Below are 22044 nucleotides of genomic sequence, written 5' to 3'. Positions count from 1 at the left end.
AGCTGCAAACATTTGCAAGTGCATATTGTTGGTAGGCTACGCCATCAGATGAGCCAATCAAACCAAAACCCATTTTCACTTTCCATTTGTACATATAGGAATGATTAGCTACTTATCAAGAGTGAGTGATCTCAATCATTATCAAGGCTGAGTTTTCTCATTCTTAATTCAAGACCATGAAAGTAAACTGTAGGAACATATCACCACCTGCTAATTTGCCGACAGGGAACTACAGAAAGGTAAATAATAACACAACTGTTTATTTGAAGATATAATGAATTGTAGGAGCAATATGCTTCATGCTTGTAGGAACCAGTCCTCAAATAAGTTGAATATTTCATACTTAAACACTTCTGTAGCTATTTTAAAATCAGGCTGTAGTCAACACTTTAGAAGATACTGCAGTTATAGGAAAGGCATCACAAGAGCAGTTACAGGACATATATAAATAACTTGCAACTCATTTCCATCGCAGGGGCTGGGTGGTGAGAGGAATATCTCACCTTTTATACTTTATAATCTGTAAATTTGGTACAGTAGACAGAAATCCATTCTATAGAACCAACTGTATCCACTTGTGGATCTTGATCTGTAGCAGTCTGGCTTTCAAAGGCTATGCAACTTGGTCATATTTGCATTTTTATGTTTATTTGATGCTCTTCAGAACATGGCTGTTGTAAACGGTTACTTTTTAGCATCACTGGCTCATTAATGGATAAATCATAAGTCAGGCACCAAGAACTGTTAGCACCAAGTTGAAATAAAAGCAAGTTAGTGGAAATATGGACCTAAATTCTTATAGTTACTGTCCAGTTCCTTGGTACACCCTTCATGCAACTCATGATTCAGTCACTAAGCCTTTATTTGAAACGTTCTTGCAAACGAATTTTAAAAAAATTCTTAATTTCTCAAGAGGCATGGATTCGAAACTTCCTGCGTGCAATTTTAACAAAAGTGCTTTTTTTGTCACTCGGTAAACTGTCTTATTGTAAGAATTGTGTTCAGCATCATTAAATGTCTACTATAAATGAAATCACTGAAAAGGACTGAATATTTAAGAAGTTATATTATAATCAAAGAGACTAGATTGAGGTTTACCCGCCATATGGTGACAAATGGTACAGATTCAAGGAAGATGTTACACTTTATCAACATAAAGACAGCTTCAGGCTAAGCAAAAATGTTCTTTTCTGGGCTTGTTAAATAATTTAAACAGTTGGACAAGGATAAGGAAAAGTCTAGCACTTCTAATATTTTACCACTTTTCATCCTAAATAGGAAAAAAGCTCCTTAGCATTTCTCTCTAATGCCAATGATTTAGAGCAGTGAAGAAAACAGTTGTATTGCTTTAGCACAGTCCCATTCCACATTTCTCAAATATCCCAAAATGCTTCACGATGAATTATTTTGACGTTGTGATCATTCTGCAGCAAACGTAGCGGACATTTTCACACACAGTAAAATCAAACAAAGTAGCCGTGTTAACTGATGGAGGGTTATTGGCCAGAATAGCTGGAGAATCTGTCACTTTTTAAGTACTGCCCTAGAATTTTTTCCTCATACCCCAACTGAAAAAGTGTACAGGCTTTGGTTTAGTATCTCAAGGTGGCACCTTCACCGATGCAGCACACACTACTGTACTGAAACATCAGTCTTGAACCTTCTGACTTAAGTGAGAACGCTACCATTCAAGTCAAGTTGACACTATTACTGTACTCTTAACAATGTACTATTATTGGCACTTTAAACAACTGACTAGTGAATTGGGGGAGAAAGGCTAAGAAGTAAGAGATTGGCTGAGCTGACTGCAAGCACATTATGATCAAGTCTTGCCTCAAGTTTTCAGCTGCAGTCACAGTACTACCTACTGCAATAAATTTTCAGTCAGTTCATAGGCAGATTAAATTCCATTGATGTGTGCAAGTTAAATTAGTTAAACAGAAGGAAGCAACACATTGATTAATTTTTGCAGTAGTTAGCATGGCTACAGCAATTAAAAGCTTGTGCCATTCAAGAACACTTACTAAAGAAGTTCACATCATTCTACAACCTAAACTTCTGCACAATAACGTTCAAATGACAATTAGGATCTTTATTGTTCTAAACCGGTTTCTGTACCCTTCTTAAGCCTATCACCTTTGGAGAAAAATATTTTCTCTGTCTCTCCACTCCAAATGTCCTATGAGTTAAAGTGCTCTCTGTACAGCAATAAGCAATACAAATCAGAGGACTCTAGACCTGATTCTCAGTCTATGCTGTCAGCCAATTTCGGCTGGGACAATAGTTTGGATGCTGCAACTGATTGCAAAATGGAAAAGGTCACTAGGGCAAGATACTTTGAAGAATGCAAGCATGCAAGGAGCCATAGCTCAGCAAAAGTAAGTCCTTCAAAAATGAAAAGGAAAATATTAATGAATTTGGTGGAATAACAAAGAATCAGTAGAGTAAAAAGTACAATGTCCTAGTTTTTATACAACTATTCCCACTATAGACCTTGCATGATACATTTTCACAATTAAGCAAACGCACATTGATATAAAATGATTACATACACATCTTTACAGGAAGTAAAAATATCTTCGACTAATTCCATGTCATTCAACATCAGTGCAAGACGCAGAGCCTCAGGGTAGCGATTGAATTTCCGGAAAATACTAAGAGCACATCGAAGCAAAGCAGAATTTTCTGGTTCAGGAACATAACTGACACAGCTGAAAAATATTGAAAAAAATTACTTGAAGCACAAGTTTGAAAACAATACACAAAAATGCACCTTGAAAGTTTAAATAACACAACAACAGTCAAAGACTGTATTTTGTCAACTAACTCATTTAATAAAAAGAAAATCTTACAAATTGTAAGACTTTCTGCCAAAAACTTTCCAGTAAATTCTAAACACAAACGTGTTCAAGCAAATTTAAATAATGAAATACAACAAAAAAAAATTGAATCGGTAGAATCTAATTGTAGATTAGGTTGTAGGTTGTATTAAGGTTCAGTGATGCAAGCTTTACTGCAACAATTCCTCATACACCAAATTTCTACTCAGCCACTCTGGAACACATGAACCTGATTTTTTAACCATATAGGAGGGAAATAAAATTTGGTTTATAATTTTACACAGGCACACATACTATACACAGCAAGTCAAGACAGAGTGCAACCTTCAAGTGAAATGGGGCTACAGGGTGGGGTATAATCAGGCCAGAATCTGCTAGCAATTAGTCCCCAACTCCAAGTCACACATGTTATCTGCATGTTATCTTTGATTGCTATTAGAGTTAAATAACCAATCTTAAGGCAACGTGGTAAGCAGAGAAGTTAACTTGGTTAGGCAGAGGAGTTTTTCATAATACAGGCTGAGGAGGAGGAAGGTGCACCACTGAGGTGCTGCAGCAATTCCATTCGCTGAATGGCATAATTAGTGAGACAATTTACATGCAGTTTTCATTATAAATCTGAACCTAGGAATTCATAATGTAAAGACAAGAAGGACAGAAGAATTAATAGAAGGTATTAAGTAAAAGTTACACAACAAAAAATGTTGAAAACAGATTTTATTTGAACGCCTTTTCGATCCAATCGTGATTCTTTGTCTTTCTACGAGGCAAAAGGCAGTGAAAAGTCGAAACTGTACTACAGATATTGAACAAACCCAGGGCATACCTAAAGCTATAAACAAGGTTAACTTTCAATATGATAATTCATGTTACAACAGTTGCAGAAAGATGCACAACAGACCTTGTTAAATATAAGCAGACTTTAGAATATGCATTTTCATCAATATAATCTTCCAGCATATTGAGATGTTCAATCTCCATGAGGAGGTCACATGCCTCATGCTCAGCATTGTGAGCCATATTATAGGGAACTACCTCTTTTACCAGAGTGAGTAGTATTTCATGTTGAGCTTTATCATTCTCGTCTACTTCTTGCCATTCTTTTGCAACCTCACCTGCCAGGTGCCTAGAAAAGGAAAATAATTTTAAGATACCAAAAAACTTAACAAATCACAACTGAATTTAGCTATTACAACAAATACGAATCCTTTAACAAAAACTTTAAAAATTAGAACATAAAAAACAGACATTTTAACTTAGGAAAAATGTACTCCCATCAAACCCAGATAACTGAGCAGAGATAAAAAGGGAAACAGGAAAAGGCTAAATGGCCTGCAGGGATGTTCAGATTTGAACATCAGTCGCACTTCAACTTGACAAGTTTATTTTGTTACTGGCCACACCCCTCACGAACCCAAGAAACATGCCTGTGGGCAGGATAATCTGATATATTAATAGCACGCATGCAAGAGGAACACTAACCATCAGGAATGGAGACAGATTTCAAAAAAACAAAAGCAACAAAGAAAACATGAAAGAGGAAATAAGGATAGGAACATTGATTAAATCAAAAGGAAAGGCAACAATACAAAGATTGAACTCGAGGGTGTGGAAACTAAGTTTGCTCCAGATCCAAGATTTTTTGTATTTACTGTTATAGTATAGTTTCCAATGATCTGTATTCAGTTTCAGATGTATGTAAGGCTGTGATTGTTCATGGAGTCCTGCCGCTTTGCCTCACCGCAGGCTTGCAGAGTGGTGTCCCATAATCTATATATGACACATTGTCTCTCTCTAATGATATCTATGGTCCTTTATGGACTATGGCTGATTACTTATATCAGCAACCTGAATATTGGCCCGCGCCACTATTTAACCCTCTAGTCAGCAAAAAAGCTCAAGGATTAATAAGAGATCTTGTAGCTAAGGATCCTCTAGGGGGTAGTGATCACAACATGGTAGAATTTGAAATTTAGTTTGAGGGCGAGCAACTCAGGTCTCAAACCAGTGTCCTCAACTTAAATAAGGGAAATTACAGAAATATGAAGAAAGAGTTATCTAAAGTGGGCTGGGAAAATAGACTAAGGGGAAGGTCAGTGGATGAGCAATGGCAGACGTTTAAGCAGATATTTTATAACACTCAGGAAAAATTTATTCCGGTCAAAAAGAAAGACTCAATGAGAAGGATGAACCACTCTTGGTTAACAAATGCGGTCAAGGAGAGTATCCAATTAAAAGCTAAGGCATACAAAGCAATAAAAACTAGTGGTAGGCCAGAGGATTGGGAATTTTTTTTTTGGAAATCAGCAGCGGATGACTAAAAAGCTAATAAGGAGGGAGAAAATTGATTAGGAATGTAAATTGGCAAGAAATATAAAAACAAACAGCAAGAGCTTCTATGGGTATATAAAAAGACAGTAGCTAAAGTGAGCATGGGACACTTGGATGATGCAACTGGAGAATTGATATCGGGGAACAGGGAAATGGCAGAGCGTTTAAACCAATATTTTGCATCGGCCTTCACGGTGGAGGACACTATAAACATTCCAAAGATATCAGATAAGCAAGGAGCTAATGGGAGAAATGATCTTGTAAAAGCCTCTATCATGAGGGAGGGAAAAAGTATTTGACAAAGTAATGGGACTAAAGGCAGACAAGTTGCCAGGGCCTGATGGCCTGCATCCAAGGGTACTGAAGGAAGTGGCTGCAGAGATAGTGGAGGCATTGGTCGAAATATTCCAGAACTCACTGGATTCCGGGAAGGTCTCAGTGGATTGGAAAACCACTAATGTGACACCCCTGTTCAAGAAGGGAGGGAGACAAAAAGCAGGAAACTATAGGCCAGCCAGCCTAACATCTGTCACTGGGAAAATGCTAGAGTCCATTATTAAGGAAGAAATGCAGGACATTTAGAAAAGCTTAACACAATCAAGAGTTAACATGCTTCTGTGAAAGGGAAATCATGTTTGACAACTTTGCTTGAGTTCTTTGAGGATATAACAAACAGCCCTGATAAAAGGGAACCGGTAGATGTAGTGTATTTGGATATACAGAAAGCATTTGATATGGTGCCACATAAAAGGTTACTGCACAAGATGGGAGCTCACAGTATTAAGGGTAATGTATTAGCATGGGATTGAGGACAGGTTAACACAGAGAAGACAGAGTCGGGATTAGTGGGTCTTTTTCAGGTTGGAAAGACTTAACCAGTGGAGTGCCACAAGGATCAGTCCTAGGGCCTCAATTATTTACTATCTGTATTAATGACTTGGAGGAGGGGGCAGAGTGTAAATGTACCCAAATTTGCTGATGATACAAAAATAGGTGGGAGGGCACGTTGTGATGAGGACATAAGGAATCTGCAAGGGGATATAAACAGGTTGAGTGAGTGGGCAAAAACTTGACAGATGGAGTTTAATGTAGGAAAGTTTGAGGTCATGCACTTTGGTAGTGAAAATCAAAAGGCAGACCATTATTTAAAAGGAGAGAGGGCAACCTGGGTGTTCTTGTGCATGAAACACAAAGTTAGCGTGCAGGTGCAGCAAGTAATTAAGGCGGCAAATGGAATTTTGATCTGTATTGCTAGGGGGTTGGAATTTAAAAATAGGCAAGTTTTGTTACAACTGTACAGGGTGTTGGTGAGGCCACACTTGGAATATTGTGTACAGTTTTGGTCCCCGTATTTAAGAAAGGATATACTGGCATTGGAGGCATTTCAAGAGATTCACTAGGCTGATTCCTGGGTTGATTTATCAAGAATGGCTAAACAGATTAGGCCTTTATTCATTAGTGTTTAGAAGAATGAGGGGTGATCTTATTGAAATGTACAAGATTCTGAGGGGCTTGACAGGGTAGATGTTGAGAAGATGTTTCCACTAGTGGGGGAATCTCAAACTAGGGGGCATGGTTACAGAATAAGGGGACACTCATTTAAAACTGAGATGCGAAGGAATTTCTTCTCTCAGAGGGTAGTGAATGTCTGGAATTCTCTACCTTATAGTTGTGGAGGTTAAATCACAGAAAGTATTTAAAGAGGAGGTGGAGAGATTTTTGAAATATTGGGAACTTGAGGGTTATGAGGAGCTGGCACGAAAGAGGAGTTGATGTAGATTTTAGATATATAAGTTCCTTCCCCCACCTTAAAATGTTATCTGTATAACATGCTTTCACAGAACTCAAATGTTCCAAAGTTTTTAACAATGAATTATTTTGAAGCAAGATCATTTTTTATACAAAACAAATACTACAGTTATTTTGTATGCCAACAGTAATAAATTGAATAACTATTTGAACTATTTTTTTAAAAGTGATTTTGGTAGAAACGTTTAATTAGTAAACATAAAGCAGCTTTGTCCCATCAAGTGCAATTTTATACAAAGGCAATTTATTGTAGGTTATACTGTCAGCAGGCAGTTTATTTTAAACTTTACCTTTTTAAAACCCAACCTGATTTATTCCAACATTATTAGACTAGTTGCATAGGTTTAAAGTAACTTGGCATTGTTACCCTAGCATAGCTAGATTAATACAAAATATAATCTAGAATACTACGATACAGAAGCAAATTACCTGACCCATTTAATTTGTGCCAGTGTTTTTTGCATGAGGCACCTAGTTTACTTCCACTTTCCTGTCTGCTTGCCATACTTTTTAATATTCCTCTTTTTCAAATAATTATGTAAATACGTTTCAAAATAATTTATGCTGCCTAGTAAACAATTCCACACAATAACCTCTTAACTTAAAAAATATAACAAACAATAAAGCCGTTAGAGCTATTTTGTTAAAACACACCTGACATATTCATGCCCCCATGAAGCCAGTTCTTCCTGAGATCCTTGAAGTCTGTATTTCAGACATTCCCGGTCTCCACTCATTGTCATGGCTAATACTGACACTATGTCAGCACAAAATCTCTGTAAGAGAAAGATTACTTCTACTTTACTGAACATTCTAAATTATCCCTTGCAATTCACAGTTAAAATGGTTCCTTAACATAAAAATCATCTGTATCATTTAAGCCTGTGTCAACTTTCACAACGGGTGCAGCTCTGCAGCATTGAAGAGTTACCACGTGAGCCCCTCTCCCTCTAGCTCAGCTGGTGACAATAGTTACCAGTTAAAATATACAGTTCAGAAAGTCCCAGGATCAATATTGTTCTGGACAATGGGTAGATTTCACCTGGTACAAGAATATAAGCATTAAAGTGAGGAGAATAAAACTGTCAGGTTTTATAGCTCTGATCCAGCTACTCCATAAATGCTTGAGTGCTGACATCAGTATGACCAGGGTCTGACTTATGTACCATGCCCCTGCCCAGTGTCAAATAGAACTATCAACATTGACTGGTTGGGTTTAGATACATAGAATTCCACTTAGTCAAAATACCAAAGTACAATCAGTGCCTGCGAAACTATATCTGGCAAGAAGTGAACATCTTGAGAAGTGGGTAGTGGAGGGGGGGTGGGGGCTGCTGAGGAAGAGAGAGGAAGAAAAAATCTTCAAGAAAATAAAAAACTTCACCAATAAACTCATGGGGTTTTGTACTATTTCTTAGAAAAGTTAAATTAACTGTAAAACTGCAAGAAATGTTTCTATGCAAATTTTTAAATCACATTTCTGTACTGCTTCCTATCTAGATTTAAACATAAACAGCAAAGTCACAGCTAAGGACTTTAAATCTAAAGGTCAGCAATGTTTTAGTACATTAATGAAGTTTGCCAGTCATTGCTCAGCAAGTATGACGCTGGGCCATTTTATAAAAAAACAGAAATACAATGTATTATCCTGCAACTATGTTTATTTAAGCTGCTTGTCCTTTCGTTTAAGTGAAGAAAGCTGAAAGTAACACAGTATTTAATTGCCATTTGGTCAAAGTAATTTGAAGTTTGGAACAGTTTTAGGCTTCAGTTTAAAAGCACAAATCAGAAACATCCAGCATATTAAGACTGTTTTGTAAGTGAAAACATCCATTGTGTACAAATGACTAACCATTGAATGTTTATGGCAAATCTCAATCTGCTTTATAAAATACATTTTTCTACAAGGTGAAGTCTTGGGCTTGTACATATAATTTGCAGCACAGAAACAGGTCACTTGGTCCAACCGTTGACTCAATTGCCAACGCACCCAGCTGTCAGAGCACAGGCTGTCATCATTTTGCTCAGCAAATCTGTGCTTGCTCTTTGCTGGAACAACCTAAAATTCATCCCACTACCCTGCGCTCTGTCAAAGCCTTGAAACTTCCTCTGCTTCAAATACTTATCCAATTTTACCTGAAAAAATGTAACACTCCCTAACTCAGCCATTGCACCAGAACCTTGCATACTCCCTGTCTTTTACGCCAAGAGTTTCTTGCAACCTCTCTTACTTTCTTCATGAACATTTTAAGTTGATGTCCCACCCCCCGAACGGAGGATTTAGTCTTTTCTTATATCAAAGTTCTTCATAATTTCATGAAGTTATTAAATCTCCTCCACTCAGTGGAAAGAGTTCCGCAGTTTCAAAAGTCTCCTTCTAACAATAACTTCCTGGTGCAGCCTCTCTCTGGCTTTCTATAATGCAACACCCAGAACCGCAGACATTGTCCTAACTGGCATAACCAACATTTGGCATGAATTAATCAGTATTTCTTTTTTTATATATGCACTAAGTCTCCGTTTTACGTTGCCTCACTCAGCATCATTCTGCTTTAGGGGTCAGGATGCACACTTAGCGCCAGGATTTCTGCTTTAGCCAACATAGTAGCATGTGATCCAACCAGCACCTTTTTGGAGTGGTCTCTCTCACTTACTGACGCTCGCCTGCTCCCCGAACCTCCTGCTCGCCACTTCCCTCCCTGAACCTCCCACACGGCACTTACCTCCCTGACCCTCCCCGCTGCTCCACTTGCTACTTCCATCTCCAACCTTCCCACTCACAGCTCCTCTCACTCACTTCCTCCTTCTTGCCAGCCCTCTCCTGAGCCCTTGCTCACAGCAAGGGATCTGGAGAGGGAAGCGATGAAGGGGAGAGGCAGTAAGCAGGAGGGTCAACCAGAAGGAGAGGCAGCAAGCTGGAGAAAACCAGACAGGGAAGCGGCCAGTGGGAGTAGAAAGAGTTAGCATATTTCTTTTATATTTTAAAATTGATTCCATTTACAAGTAAAGAAATTTAGGAATGTACATTATTTCAACTTATAGGGTTTAACATTTAAGGTTTTTTTCCTGATGAGAAAGGTCCTACAGAACCCAACTACAGCTTTTACATTGGTTGTAATGAAAAAATCTGATTCGCTTAAAGTTGTTTCACTTAAAGCTTCACTTTTCAGGAATACAACTACAATGTTAAATGAGGAGTTACTGTGCCCTAAATCGCCTATTTTTAAAACCCAAATTTCTATTGGACTTTTATGGCTTGTTCTACATGCACTTGCACTCTCACATTATGTAACTGATCCCATGGATGTTGCTGTTCATCCACACCCTTACATCTGCCGTGTGCCTGCTCATTCCACCAACTGCCCCATGCCTTTCAGAAAAGTCTTTCACAGTTCTAGCATTTACCAATCTTCTACATTGGCCTATACCCGAGTCTAAATCATATATATACACAAGCAGAACAAAAGTGTACCACCATAGGTTTCTGGAGTACCCAACCTTCAATCCTTCTCTTTACTGAATTATTTCATCAAAAGATATGTAATATTCATTATTGTACAAAAAGTTACCTTATTTTCTCCTGATGGCATTTTTTCATAGATTTCTTTAAGTTTGTCATAATGTGGTCGAAGAAATTTAAGTGGTTTAGGGACAGATGTCATGGAGGTGGTGGATGAACGAATCTGCCTCCTGAGTTCCTCCAGAGCAGCCCTATAAAGTTTTGTGTCTGATTCCTAGAAATAAGTTAAATTGCCCAGATTTAGAAATATGAAGGGTGTAACAAATGTTCTTCTGAACCATTATTTACAATTCTACTTCATTTTCAAGTTGCAAAGTTTACATAATAACAAAGCATCAGAGAAAATATATCAAAAGCCTTTATAGTGGCCAGAGCACCTAGAAACATTTAAGATAATGCATAGTAATGCAGTTAAGAGGGTTATTTGGTGATTAAATACATTTCTTTTGCAAATTTCAGCAAAAACACAGGACTACTATAGGTCTTTGCATACTTATCTGAAATATTAATTATTTAATACTTTGCCATCTGTGATACGATAGGGAAAATGTACACACAATTCACTGTTAGGGAACAAATCTCAAAAAGAAAGCAAAGGGAGAGAAAATAAAAGGGACTTACACTCAGCCTTTCCACAAGCATCTCTAGCTCTTCCTGTAATTGCTTATCTTCATCAGACTGAAAAAAAATGAAATCAAAGATGGAAAGTTGGTATGCAAATATTTTCATGGCTGCAAGGCAACAGTTTACCTATTAATTACCATGCATGGATTCATTTTAAAGAAACAACATTTAGTTTATAAATTACACAGGAAGAATTAAATTCATATTTGATCTTCCTAATGTTTACAGCGCATCTATCCTGATAGACTTGTACTAAATGGTATCAACTTAAAATGAGATAGATAGTGACATTTCATCCTATTTCTGAAGAGCTGGAATTTAAAACAAATGTTACAATGTGGTGTGAGCTCTTACTCAGCTCTAAGCTGATTTGCAATATTGTATTTACACTGTACAGCTGAAATCCAACCATGAACTGTCAATTTGCAGTAGTTTAATCAAGGTCCTCACGTTATTTCTTATTTACTAGACCTTTTCCACTCTCACATCTTTATTCCTGAAAAATGTAAACTCAGGCCAAAAAAGTAATATAGCACAAGACTTAAAAACATATTACTTCAAAGTCCTCAAGACCTCCCTCTCTGATGTTACTTTAACCCCTGTCCCTTCTGCCTTTCTGCTCCATTTGATGGCCACCCAGACATCTCTATATTTCTTTAGTTCATCTTGTGCAAAATAATATTACTTGTCTGATGTCATGAAAGAGGTGCGGATGAGGGTTCTGGTCCGTTCTCTCGTATGGCCTCAGCCGTGGCATTGTGCATCAACGGTTTAAATTTTCGACCAGCAAGAAGACCGGAGGACCCTCACAAACCAGCAGTGGTCCACAGGTCACTGCACTACCAGAACCTTTAATAATTTTAAAAGCCACTCAAGTATACTACATCTGATATTCTTTTCTCCACAAAAGGGACATTAGTTGTTGTGCTGGTCAACAACCCAGTGGTCATCAGTTCAAATCCATGGCATGATATGAAACTGAGTTCAATAAATATGCTCCTGTCATCCCCACCTGGTTTGGCCTATAAGTGACTGAAGTCCCATATTATCGGTATGACTCAAAGCCATGAGGACAACCAGAGATGGGCAATTAATCTTTGCCATTGTAGAAAAAGAGAAAACAACCATTATGGCAGAAGTCAATCCCAAACCCATTAAGCATTTCACCCGCTGGCATCTTACAAAGCAATTTTGATTTTTTTTTTTGCAGAAACCAAACATTGCACAGTATTGTAATAAAATATCAGAATGTTGCCAATCATATTAAAGATTTTAAAATGCCATTATTTGGAAAGGATATTTACAGTTAACACCTTATGAAACATTTTTAGTGCCCCATTAGCATTTGGATATTAATGAACCACAATTTAAAATAACATCAGCAGTTTCATTTTTCCAAGAGGAAAATGAGATAGTAAGAGGACAAAAGGATAAAATCAAGTATGGTGCATGTAGTCATAATGCATAAGGGAAATATAAAAGCAGCTCTCATTCATTACAAGCTGCTCCCATTACCATCCAATTTAGTAAGAGTGAGAAGGATAGCAGCACACTCCAGGGGAACATGTAGAAACCAGTGAAATAGGCAGACGTAATTTAATGCAGATGTGTGTGTGGAGTAATGTACCACGGGAGAAACAGTCTGCTCTAAGTGTTTATTTATTATTACTTGTGCCATTGCTCTTGAAAGTTTGAAACATCAGATTCAAACTACTCAAAAGCCAAAGCACCATAAATAAGCTAATTTGTGTGATAACTGATTTATTAAACCTGTAGTGGATGTATGAAATTTTCAGTGTCAGCCAAATGGCAAAAAGCACGCAGGAGTATTAAGGCACTTTTACTCTAGAGTTTTGCCTTCAGGTGCTGCCTTTGAAACCTACCTCAATGTTCAGGCACAATCTATTTAGAAATCAAAATCTTACAGCACAGAAAGAGGCCATACTGTCAGTCATGCCTATGCTGACTCTTTGAAAGAGCTGCCCAATTTAGTCCCGCACCCCAGCTTGTTCCTCATAGCTCTATGAACTAGACCTCTTCAATTGCACATTCAATTGTCTTTTGAATGTTCCTAAAGAATCTGATTCAACCTTTTCAGGGTGGAGGTTGGGTCGACATTCCAAATCTTAACCCTCAGTGCAAAAAACTCTCCTTTCTCCTCTTATTCTTTTGACAATTATTTTAAATATATGATCTTTGGTTACCAAATCACTTGGCAGAAATCAACAGTTTCTCTCTGCTTCCTTTATCAAAACCCTAATGTGTGCCCAATTAACCTGCTCTGCTCTGAGAACAATCCCAGCTTCTCCAGCCTTTCCAAATAACCAAAATTGCTCACCCCGGTATCAGCCTGGTAAACCTCCTCTGTACCATCTACAAGGCCTTCATATCCTTCCTAAAGTGTGGTGCCCAGAATTGTATACAGTACAATAGCAGTTATTTATAAAGGTTTAGCATGACCTCCATGTTTTTGTATCCAATGCTCCTATTTACAAAGCCAAGTTTCTCATACACTTTCAAAGATTTGTGATCTCTCTGCTCTGCCACTCCCTCAAAATAGTCTCATTCAGAGCATACTGCCTCTCTATACTGTTTCTCCCAAGGTACATTACTCCACACACATATCTGCATTAAATTACGTCTGCCTATTTCACTGGTTTCTACATGTTCCCCTGGAGTGGGCTGTTATCCTTCTCACTCTTACTAAATTGGATGATACAAAACTTACTACAAACTTCAAAACTTCTCACAAAAATACTGCAACAAGCGGTCCGTTTTTCAGGACAGTAACGGGAGCAGCTTGTAATGAACAAGCGCTCCTTTTATACTTCCCTTATGCAGCCAACTCCTGACACCAAGCAGCAAAGTGAATTCGACAAATTTGCTTTGGTTGGCAAATAGGGTGGTCTTTTCTAAAACCTGGGTGTTCCTGGCAAATCTGGCAAGTTCACTCTCTGGTTCTGTCAGCTGCTCATAACCTGGAGACAGTGCTATTAGCATAAAACCATGCAACATAAAAGCAGTCTAACTGTATTCTGCAATTCATTTCACATCTTAAAGCAGCAGCTCCCAGAGTCTTGGGGGTGCAGAAACAGTGATTGGGGTCGCATGCTTCCCCTCTCCTCCAGGCCTTGCCCTACACACCTCTCAATCGTGGGATTTTCTTCTCCTTCCTCAAATTTAAAAATTCGTCTGCAGGGCCACAGCCATACATTGGCTCGGGCTGTCAGATCTGCCCACTGGTGGGCTCATGTGTGTGGGGGAGAAGAGCCAATTACTGTGTGTGTGGCAGGGGGGTAGAAAAGGCTGCCTGAGTCTTCTGTCATTCAGAAATAGAAAGAACTGGGCTGAAACCTCAGTGGCCAGCAAGAGCATTTTATATTTGATGCCTGTTCAGAAGCATTCCATTTTCTCTGGGGTGAGGGGAGTATGGCTCCACATTCTGGTAAGTTACTTATTTTGGAAATTAAATCCATTTTTTTCAAAAGCATTGTGCATAGCAGAATCTACAGTGAAACTGAAGCTTCTGGAACTACTATTGTGTTATTTGAAATCCTCAGTAGAAAATTCAAAGTTTATTTGACTCGTCTCACATTAAATCAATGATGTCAAGATGGTCCATAGGGAACCTCAGTGTGAAGTTGCTATAGATTGGTAATGCTGAATGTAAGGGCAAAGATCAATTGTATCTGCTGCTGCTGCCTGGCTAAGACCCATGAGCTGGACCAGCTCAGATGAAGTAATGGACTGGTAGGTCCATGAAATAATAACATTTTTACAACATTTTTCAAAACGCACATCTTAAAATTTATATGGTGCACTGTGTGTAGACTTTTATTACACAAATCAATAATTATACACTGAATGTTACTATGCTGTTTTGGTTTTGCAGGTATCTGGGATCATAATTTTCAAATGTTAAAATGGGGTCATCTTGGAAAATAGCTTGGGAAAAACTACTTTAAAGGATATTGTTATAGTGATGGAAAAGTGTGATTTACATTAGCTTAATGATACCAATACACAAAACCCACATGTCAATGACCTTGATTTGTCCCAGGCAGCAGAGCTATTAGTTTTATTTAAACCAGGATGCTCCATGTCAATTCTACATAAGGCACAATAATTCATATCCTATCACACAAGCATATTTAGCCCTTACCACTACGATTTAACACCCCCTTTGTCCTTTTGTTCATGACATCTTTGTCAATCTCTTTGCCTGCACCTATCGCTGGCCTTCTATCCAGCTTTGCCCACCCCCTCTCCTTAAACAGAATAAATTTCATCACATTTCTACTTCGCTGTAGCTCTGAAGAGTCATACAGACTCGAAACGTCAACTGCTTCTCCACAGATGTTGTCAGACCTGCTGAGTTTTTCCAGCGTTTTCTGTTTTTGTTGAAGCATATTTTACATCGCCTTGATCAGAGTGCAGATTTCACATTCATTTGAGTTAAAACAGTTTATATTATATTTAAGATTTCTTAGAAAAAGGGTGTGACAAACTACTGGTGATGAGGCAAGGCGATTTAACAGCGGATCTTACACCTGGAAAAGTCAGTGGAGCAACAGGAGTAAAGCTAATGAAATGCTTCCATACATTCCAAATCACCTTAAATTATTTTCCCAGTTAGAAGCAAGTTCTGGGAGATTTAATTCTTTAAATAAACTTTATTGCATGCTGCCAACGTTAGTGCTGAACCAACTTGGAAGTGTTCGGAGTATAAACCGCAAACATGATTTGGTGATTTGAGACCAAATTCGCCGAGTTTCAAAGAAAAGTTTAATGAAGACCATCATTTATCAGGATGAGAGCCTGAGGTTTAGCAGCTTTAACTAGCGACAGACTAGATTCCGTGGGGAGCCCGAATCCGGCTCCTAAACAATTCAGAAGATTGTTTTTTTTTGGGGGGGGGGGGGGGGGGAGAGGATGAGGGGATTGGAAGGAGGAAGGGGGGGGGTGGGGGGGTTGGAAGAAGGAATGGGGGGTGGGGGGGTTGGAAGAAGGAAGAGGGGGGGTGGTGGGGGGGGGCGGAAGAAGGAAGGCTGTTTTGGGGCGGCGAACAGGGAGAAGGCCACAGCCTGACTGCCGGCCCTGGGCCACCGGTGACTCTGCAGGAACCGGTTTTGTGCTGGCGGTGACACAGGAAAGCCCCCGGCCGGAGCAGCCGGAAAGTGACATTACCAGCTCCTGCTCCTTGTCCTCATTCTCCTTCTTGTCCTTCTCCTTTCCCCCCGCCGATTTCTCGTCGCCTTTCCGCAGCGGCGGCTGCTGTCCTTTCTTCGAATCCTCCATGATCGCACGCAGCTCCCACACCCGCAGAATGCCGGGAAACCCCACCCACCTTCTGCAACGTCACCGCGCTACGGCAGCCCGCAGGCATCAAAACGCGTTTTCATCGCAGGCAACTCCAGCGGCGCGTTTAAGAGCAACTACTTATCAAGCTTGAGGGTTAGGATCCAGGGTGACCCAAGATAAAAGGCTGTGGTAAAAAATTGCAAAAGAGCAAATTTTGAGGAAATGAGGATGGAATTAAATAAGTTGTCATCGAATTTTTGAATGGTTAAAGCCCAGGAGGCCATTTGGCCTGTCAAATCCATGCCGGCTCTCTGCCTGACCATTTCAGCTAGCCGCCCTTTCCCTGTAATGGACAGTTAGGAAGAGTTTCCATGATTTTGACCCAGCAAAAGTGAAGGAACAGGGATATAGACCCAAAGTGTCTAGACCCCTTATGATTTTGAACACCCCTTTCAAATTTCTTCTCAACCTTCTCCAATTCATCCTCATAACAGAAGCCCCTGCCCCTCATCCATGGTAACATTTCATAAATCTGTTCTGCCTCTTTGAAGATATATTTCTGAAAGTGTGGTGCCCAGAATTGGACACAATACTCCAGTTAAGGCTGAAACAGTTTTGTAAGGTTCATCCTAACTTCCTTGCTTCTATACTCTGCCTCCAGTTACCATGCCCAGGATCCCCTATGTCTTTTAAACCACCTTTTCACCCTGTCCTGCCACCTTCAATTATTTGTACACATATATCTCCAAATCTCTCTTCCTGCAAACCCTTTATAATTGTAGTATTTAGTCCATATTGCCTCTCTTCATTCTTTCTACCAAAGTGTATCACTACGTTTCTCTATTAAGTTTCCTCTGCCAAATGTCCATCCATCCACCAGCTTATCTACGTCCTCTTGAAATCTATCACTATCCTCCTCACAGTACTGTGAACCAAATTTTTTATCACCTGGAAATTTTGATTTGTGCCCTGAACAGCAAAATCTAAGTCATTAATATGTATCAAGAAAAGCAGTGGTCTCCATACTGGCCCCTGGGGAACCCCACTGTATATTTTCCTCCAGTCTGCAGAGCAACTATTTATCACAATTCTTTGTTTTCTGTCACGCAGTCAACATTATGTTCATGCTGCCACTGTCCTTTTATTCCATGGGCCTCAACTTTGTTAACAACCCTACTGTGCAGCACTTTATCAAATACCTTTTGGAAGTCCATATACACCACATGAACTGCATCACCCTGAAAAATCCTCTCATCACCTCATCAAAACCTGAGAGACAGTCTTGAAAAAGAAAGAGCCAAAAAATCTATGGGAACTTTTTAAAAAGACATTCAATAGAATTCAAAGGAAATGTATTCAGCTAAAAGCTAAAAACAAAAAGTTAACTATGGTGCACCATTATGAATAAAGAATTAAAGAAAACTTTGTAGGTAAAAAAAAATAATACTTTTAAAATGTCAGGAAGGCAAAGAAAAATTTCAAAATCAAATTAGGAGTATAAAAAGACATAATAGAGTGTTCTAAAAACACAAAGAAGTAGGGTATGGTAGCATATCTGTTACATTGTTGGAGTAATCAAGAGGCCTGGACCAATGATTCGGACGCATGAGTTTAAACTCCATCACCATTGCTGAATCCCCCACCATCAACACCATGGGATCCACCATTGTCCAGAAACTTAACTGGACCAGCCACATAAATACTGTGGCTGTAAGGATAGCTCAGAATCGAGTATTCTGTGATGAATGACTCACCTCCTGACTCCACCATCCATGGAGCACAAATCAGGAGTGTGACGGGCTCCCCATTTGCCTCATCAAGGAGGCTCCAACAACAATAAGAATTGCTTGACACCATTAGGACAAAACAACCTGCTTGATCAGCATCCATCCACCACCTTATATATTCACTCATTGTGTACCATCTTCAAGATGTACTGCAACAAGTCACCAAGGCTTCTCCAGCAGCACCTCCCAAATCCATAACCTCTACCACCTAGAAGAACATGAGCAACAGGTGCTTTGGAACAACACCATCTCAGTTGCCCTTCAAGGTATATACTATCCTTACTTGAAAATATGTCACAAAATGTCTTCATTGTTGTTGACCAAAATCCTAGAACTCCCTACCTAACAGCACTATTGGAGTACCTTCACCGGAAGAGCTGTAGCACTTTAAGAAGCCTGCTCACTAACATCTTCTCAAGGGCAATTAGCATGGGCATTACATGTTGGCCTTACCAGTGATATCGTCAATTCACAAGTGAATTTAAAAAAATATAAATAACAAAATAAGGCCACTGAAGGGGGAGAACGATAGGCTCACACGTAGTGACAGGGAAAAGGCAGATATATTGAATAACTTACTAAATTGAATATCTTACTGTAGAAAATAATAAAGACACTAACTTGAAGATAAGCTTGAGAAGAAGAATAAAATAGTTGGAATAGAAAAGGAGAGAATAATTGACAAACTAGCAAAACTAAAAGTAGAACCCCCTATCCAGATAGTATGCACTCATGCTTTTTCAAGGAAATTAGGAGGGAGATAGCTGCGGCAACAGTTTCTAAATACAAAGTTCCACTGAAGACAGTGTAGTGTCAGAGGACTGGTGGAGAGCTAATGTTGCTCCTTTATATAAAAATGAGAATTAGAAAAATCCTGGGAACAATATACAGTCAGCTTAATATTAGAGATAGGAACGATACTACAATCTGTGCTAAGAGAAGTTATAGAAGAGGACCTAGAGAAAATGTAATAAAAAGATGTCAACATGGATTCTGATGTAAACAGTAGGGGGAAAAGTTAGTTATTCTGATTGAGGGAAGGTAGAGTGCAGTATTCCACAAGGATCAGTGTTGGGACCACTGTTATTCATAATTATCATTAATGATTTGGACTTACAAATAAGTAACAAAATATCAAAATTTGCAGATGATAACAAACTTAGTGGTAAAACTAACACTGAGGAAGAATGCAACATAATACAAGAAGACATTAGAAAATGCCCAATAAAAATAGAACATACTGGAAATGCTCAGCAGACCTGGCAGCATCTGTGAAGAGAGATACAGAAATGATGCTTCAGGTTGCAGCCTTTCGTCATTAAATATGCAGATGGGCCAGTAAAGTGGTAAATGAATTTCAACATAGATAAATGAAAGGAAAAGCAGAAACATCACACCTTGTAAAATAGGGAACTGAATGGGGTAGAAGAGCAAAGGGAGATAGGAGTACAGATACAGATCAGCAAAGCAGCTTCACAGGTCAGCAAAACAATTTAAAGTGCTGACTAAGCACTGGGTTTTATTTCAAGGGGTATGGAATATAAAAATAGTGAAATTATGTTAAATTTACACATGACCCTGGTCAGGCTACACTTGGAGCACTGTACACTGTTCTGGTCTCCACATTATAAAAAGAACAGAAAGCTAGTGGACCAAGTGCAAAACTGATGTTCAAGGATAGTACAAGAACAGAGAAATTATAGCTCTTGGGTAAGATTGTGGCTTTTTTCTTTAGAAAAATGAAGACTTAAATGAGATCTTTAAAATTATGAATGGGTTGGATAGGGTAGGTGTGAAGGGTATGTTTCCACTTGTGGGATAATCCAAAACTAGGGGCCATCAGTAATATACTATTGGCCATTAGTACAATGCAGTTACTAATAAATCAATAGGGAAATAAGGAGGTCAGGAAGTGGTTGAGGAAAATAGTTTAGCTGCTTTCAAAAGGAAGCCTCTTGAGCACATGAGAGAAAAGGGAATAGAAAAAGAGATGTTAAAAGGCTGAGATGAGGTAGAAAAAATGGGAGGAGACACTTGTGGAGTATAAACAGCAGCACAGAATAATTGGCTTGTTCCTGTGTTTTATTTTCTTCATAATAATCCCAAACCACTTACCTGTTCAGTTTTGGGCCCGATGAAAACAACTTTTACCTACTAACACAATGTTACATGTCAAAAAATCCATCATTTTGAATATTCAGGAAGAGCATAGACCTTTAGATGGTCTTTAAATAGAAGGCAGCACAGCGCACAAGAATGTAGGAATAAATGGAATGGCTATTCATTCAATTAAGCCCATTCCTGCTAGCCAGGTACAATATGTCCTATTATGCATTCTATCCCACCAGTATAATTTACTGACAGTAGGTTCCCCCTACCTCAATCTCTAAGATAATCAAGTAAATCCTTACAACATTTATTGCCACTATTTAACTGATTAGTTACATTCCACAGATGATATTTCTTTGCTGTCAACATAGAAAAAGTTATTTCAAGAAATATTTGGTTATCTCCCTGTTTATCTGTGTTATCTTCAACCCCATTCTTAATTGTATACTTGTTCTGTTATTTTTAACATCAAGAACAATAAAACACAATAATATTACAAAGTTAGAACAGGCAACGAGAGGAAGGCACAAGGGCCAGGGTTTAGGCCTTAGCTCGACAAAGTTGATGGCAGAGTATTCTGTTCTTGCCACTACAGAGCTACAACAACAAAACATTACTGCCAGTACAGAGAAGAGCTAACAAGACAGATCCCAAGCATGAAGGTTTATGAGAAAGTTGTAAGTTTCACTGGAATTAAATGAATTATGTAATGTGAAGTTGGTAAAACTCTGAGGGATGAAGAAGGTGATTTTATAATTGAAATAGAATGATAAAGATGCTTAACAAGGATTTTACCTTTGTACTTGCGGAGAAGAATGAAGAAAAATCTCTAGGTCTTCTGGGAACGATGCAAAAAAAAGCAGCCAAATTATAAATAGAAAATTGTGTTAAAATGTTATTGGAAATACTTTGAAAAGTCACCAAGTATGGAAGGTTTAGAGTTGAGAATACTGAGGAAAGTTAGTGACGATTAATAGAGGTACATTTTTCGCAATTCATTCATGGAATGTGAGAGTCGCTGGAAAGGCCAGTCCATCACTAATTGTCCTTGAGAAGGTGCTGGTGAGCCACCTTCTTGAACTGCTGCAGTACATGGTGTACATGCACCCACAGTGCTGTTATAGAGGGAGTCCCAAGATTTTGATTCAATGACAGTGAAAGAATGGCAATATAGTTCCAAAACAAAAACAGAATTACCTGGAAAAACTCAGCAGGTCTGGCAGCATCGGCGGAGAAGAAAAGAGTTGACGTTTCGAGTCCTCATGACCCTTCGACAGAATCATATGTGACTTGGAAGGGTAACTTGCCACTGGTGGTGTTGCCCTGCATCTGCTGCTCTTGTCCTTCTAGATGGTAGAGGTCAAAGGTTTGGAAGGTTGCTGTGGAAGGAGCACTAAGTTGAATTTTCCAAAATTCTTTGGAAACAGGAATTGCATAAAAAAAGGACTAGAAAGTGCAAATATTACATTTGTTATGATCTCAGTAGGGACCAGTAATGTCTTTAGTTTGTTTTTGAAATTCAAAAACCCAGGTATTAATAAAAGAATTAAGTTGTAAAATTCACTGCTTTAAACAATAGAATTTTACTACACAAAAATTAAAGAAAATCAAAATCAAACTAATAACTGTATTCTTTCCTAAATAGTTAGTTTCATTAAAGATATTAAAAGTACAATAAATAGGTACTTATACTCTAAACTTAACTTCTTAACTCAGATTTCCT

At 38.6% G+C, this 22044-nt stretch overlaps 1 protein-coding gene across 1 annotated transcript in view; it reads right to left on the bottom strand.

Moving 5' to 3' along the window:
- Nucleotides 1-16479, bottom strand: part of psmd2 (proteasome 26S subunit ubiquitin receptor, non-ATPase 2) — a 50338-nt gene extending 33859 nt beyond the window's left edge. The window contains exons 1-6 of the mRNA XM_041217324.1: nt 16312-16479; nt 11122-11178; nt 10550-10714; nt 7635-7756; nt 3742-3966; nt 2553-2711 (exon numbers count right to left, since the gene is read on the bottom strand). Of these exons, the coding sequence (XP_041073258.1) occupies nt 2553-2711; nt 3742-3966; nt 7635-7756; nt 10550-10714; nt 11122-11178; nt 16312-16422 (839 nt within the window). The 5' untranslated portion in view covers nt 16423-16479. The remainder of the gene's footprint in view (nt 1-2552; nt 2712-3741; nt 3967-7634; nt 7757-10549; nt 10715-11121; nt 11179-16311) is intronic.
- Nucleotides 16480-22044: the final 5565 nt, after the last annotated feature.

This window comes from Carcharodon carcharias, chromosome 2 (genome assembly GCF_017639515.1).
Source record: "Carcharodon carcharias isolate sCarCar2 chromosome 2, sCarCar2.pri, whole genome shotgun sequence".
NCBI classification, from domain to species: Eukaryota; Metazoa; Chordata; class Chondrichthyes; order Lamniformes; family Lamnidae; genus Carcharodon; species Carcharodon carcharias.
Note: the sequence above shows the minus strand (reverse complement) of the source record. Positions and strands in the feature narration are given on the sequence as shown.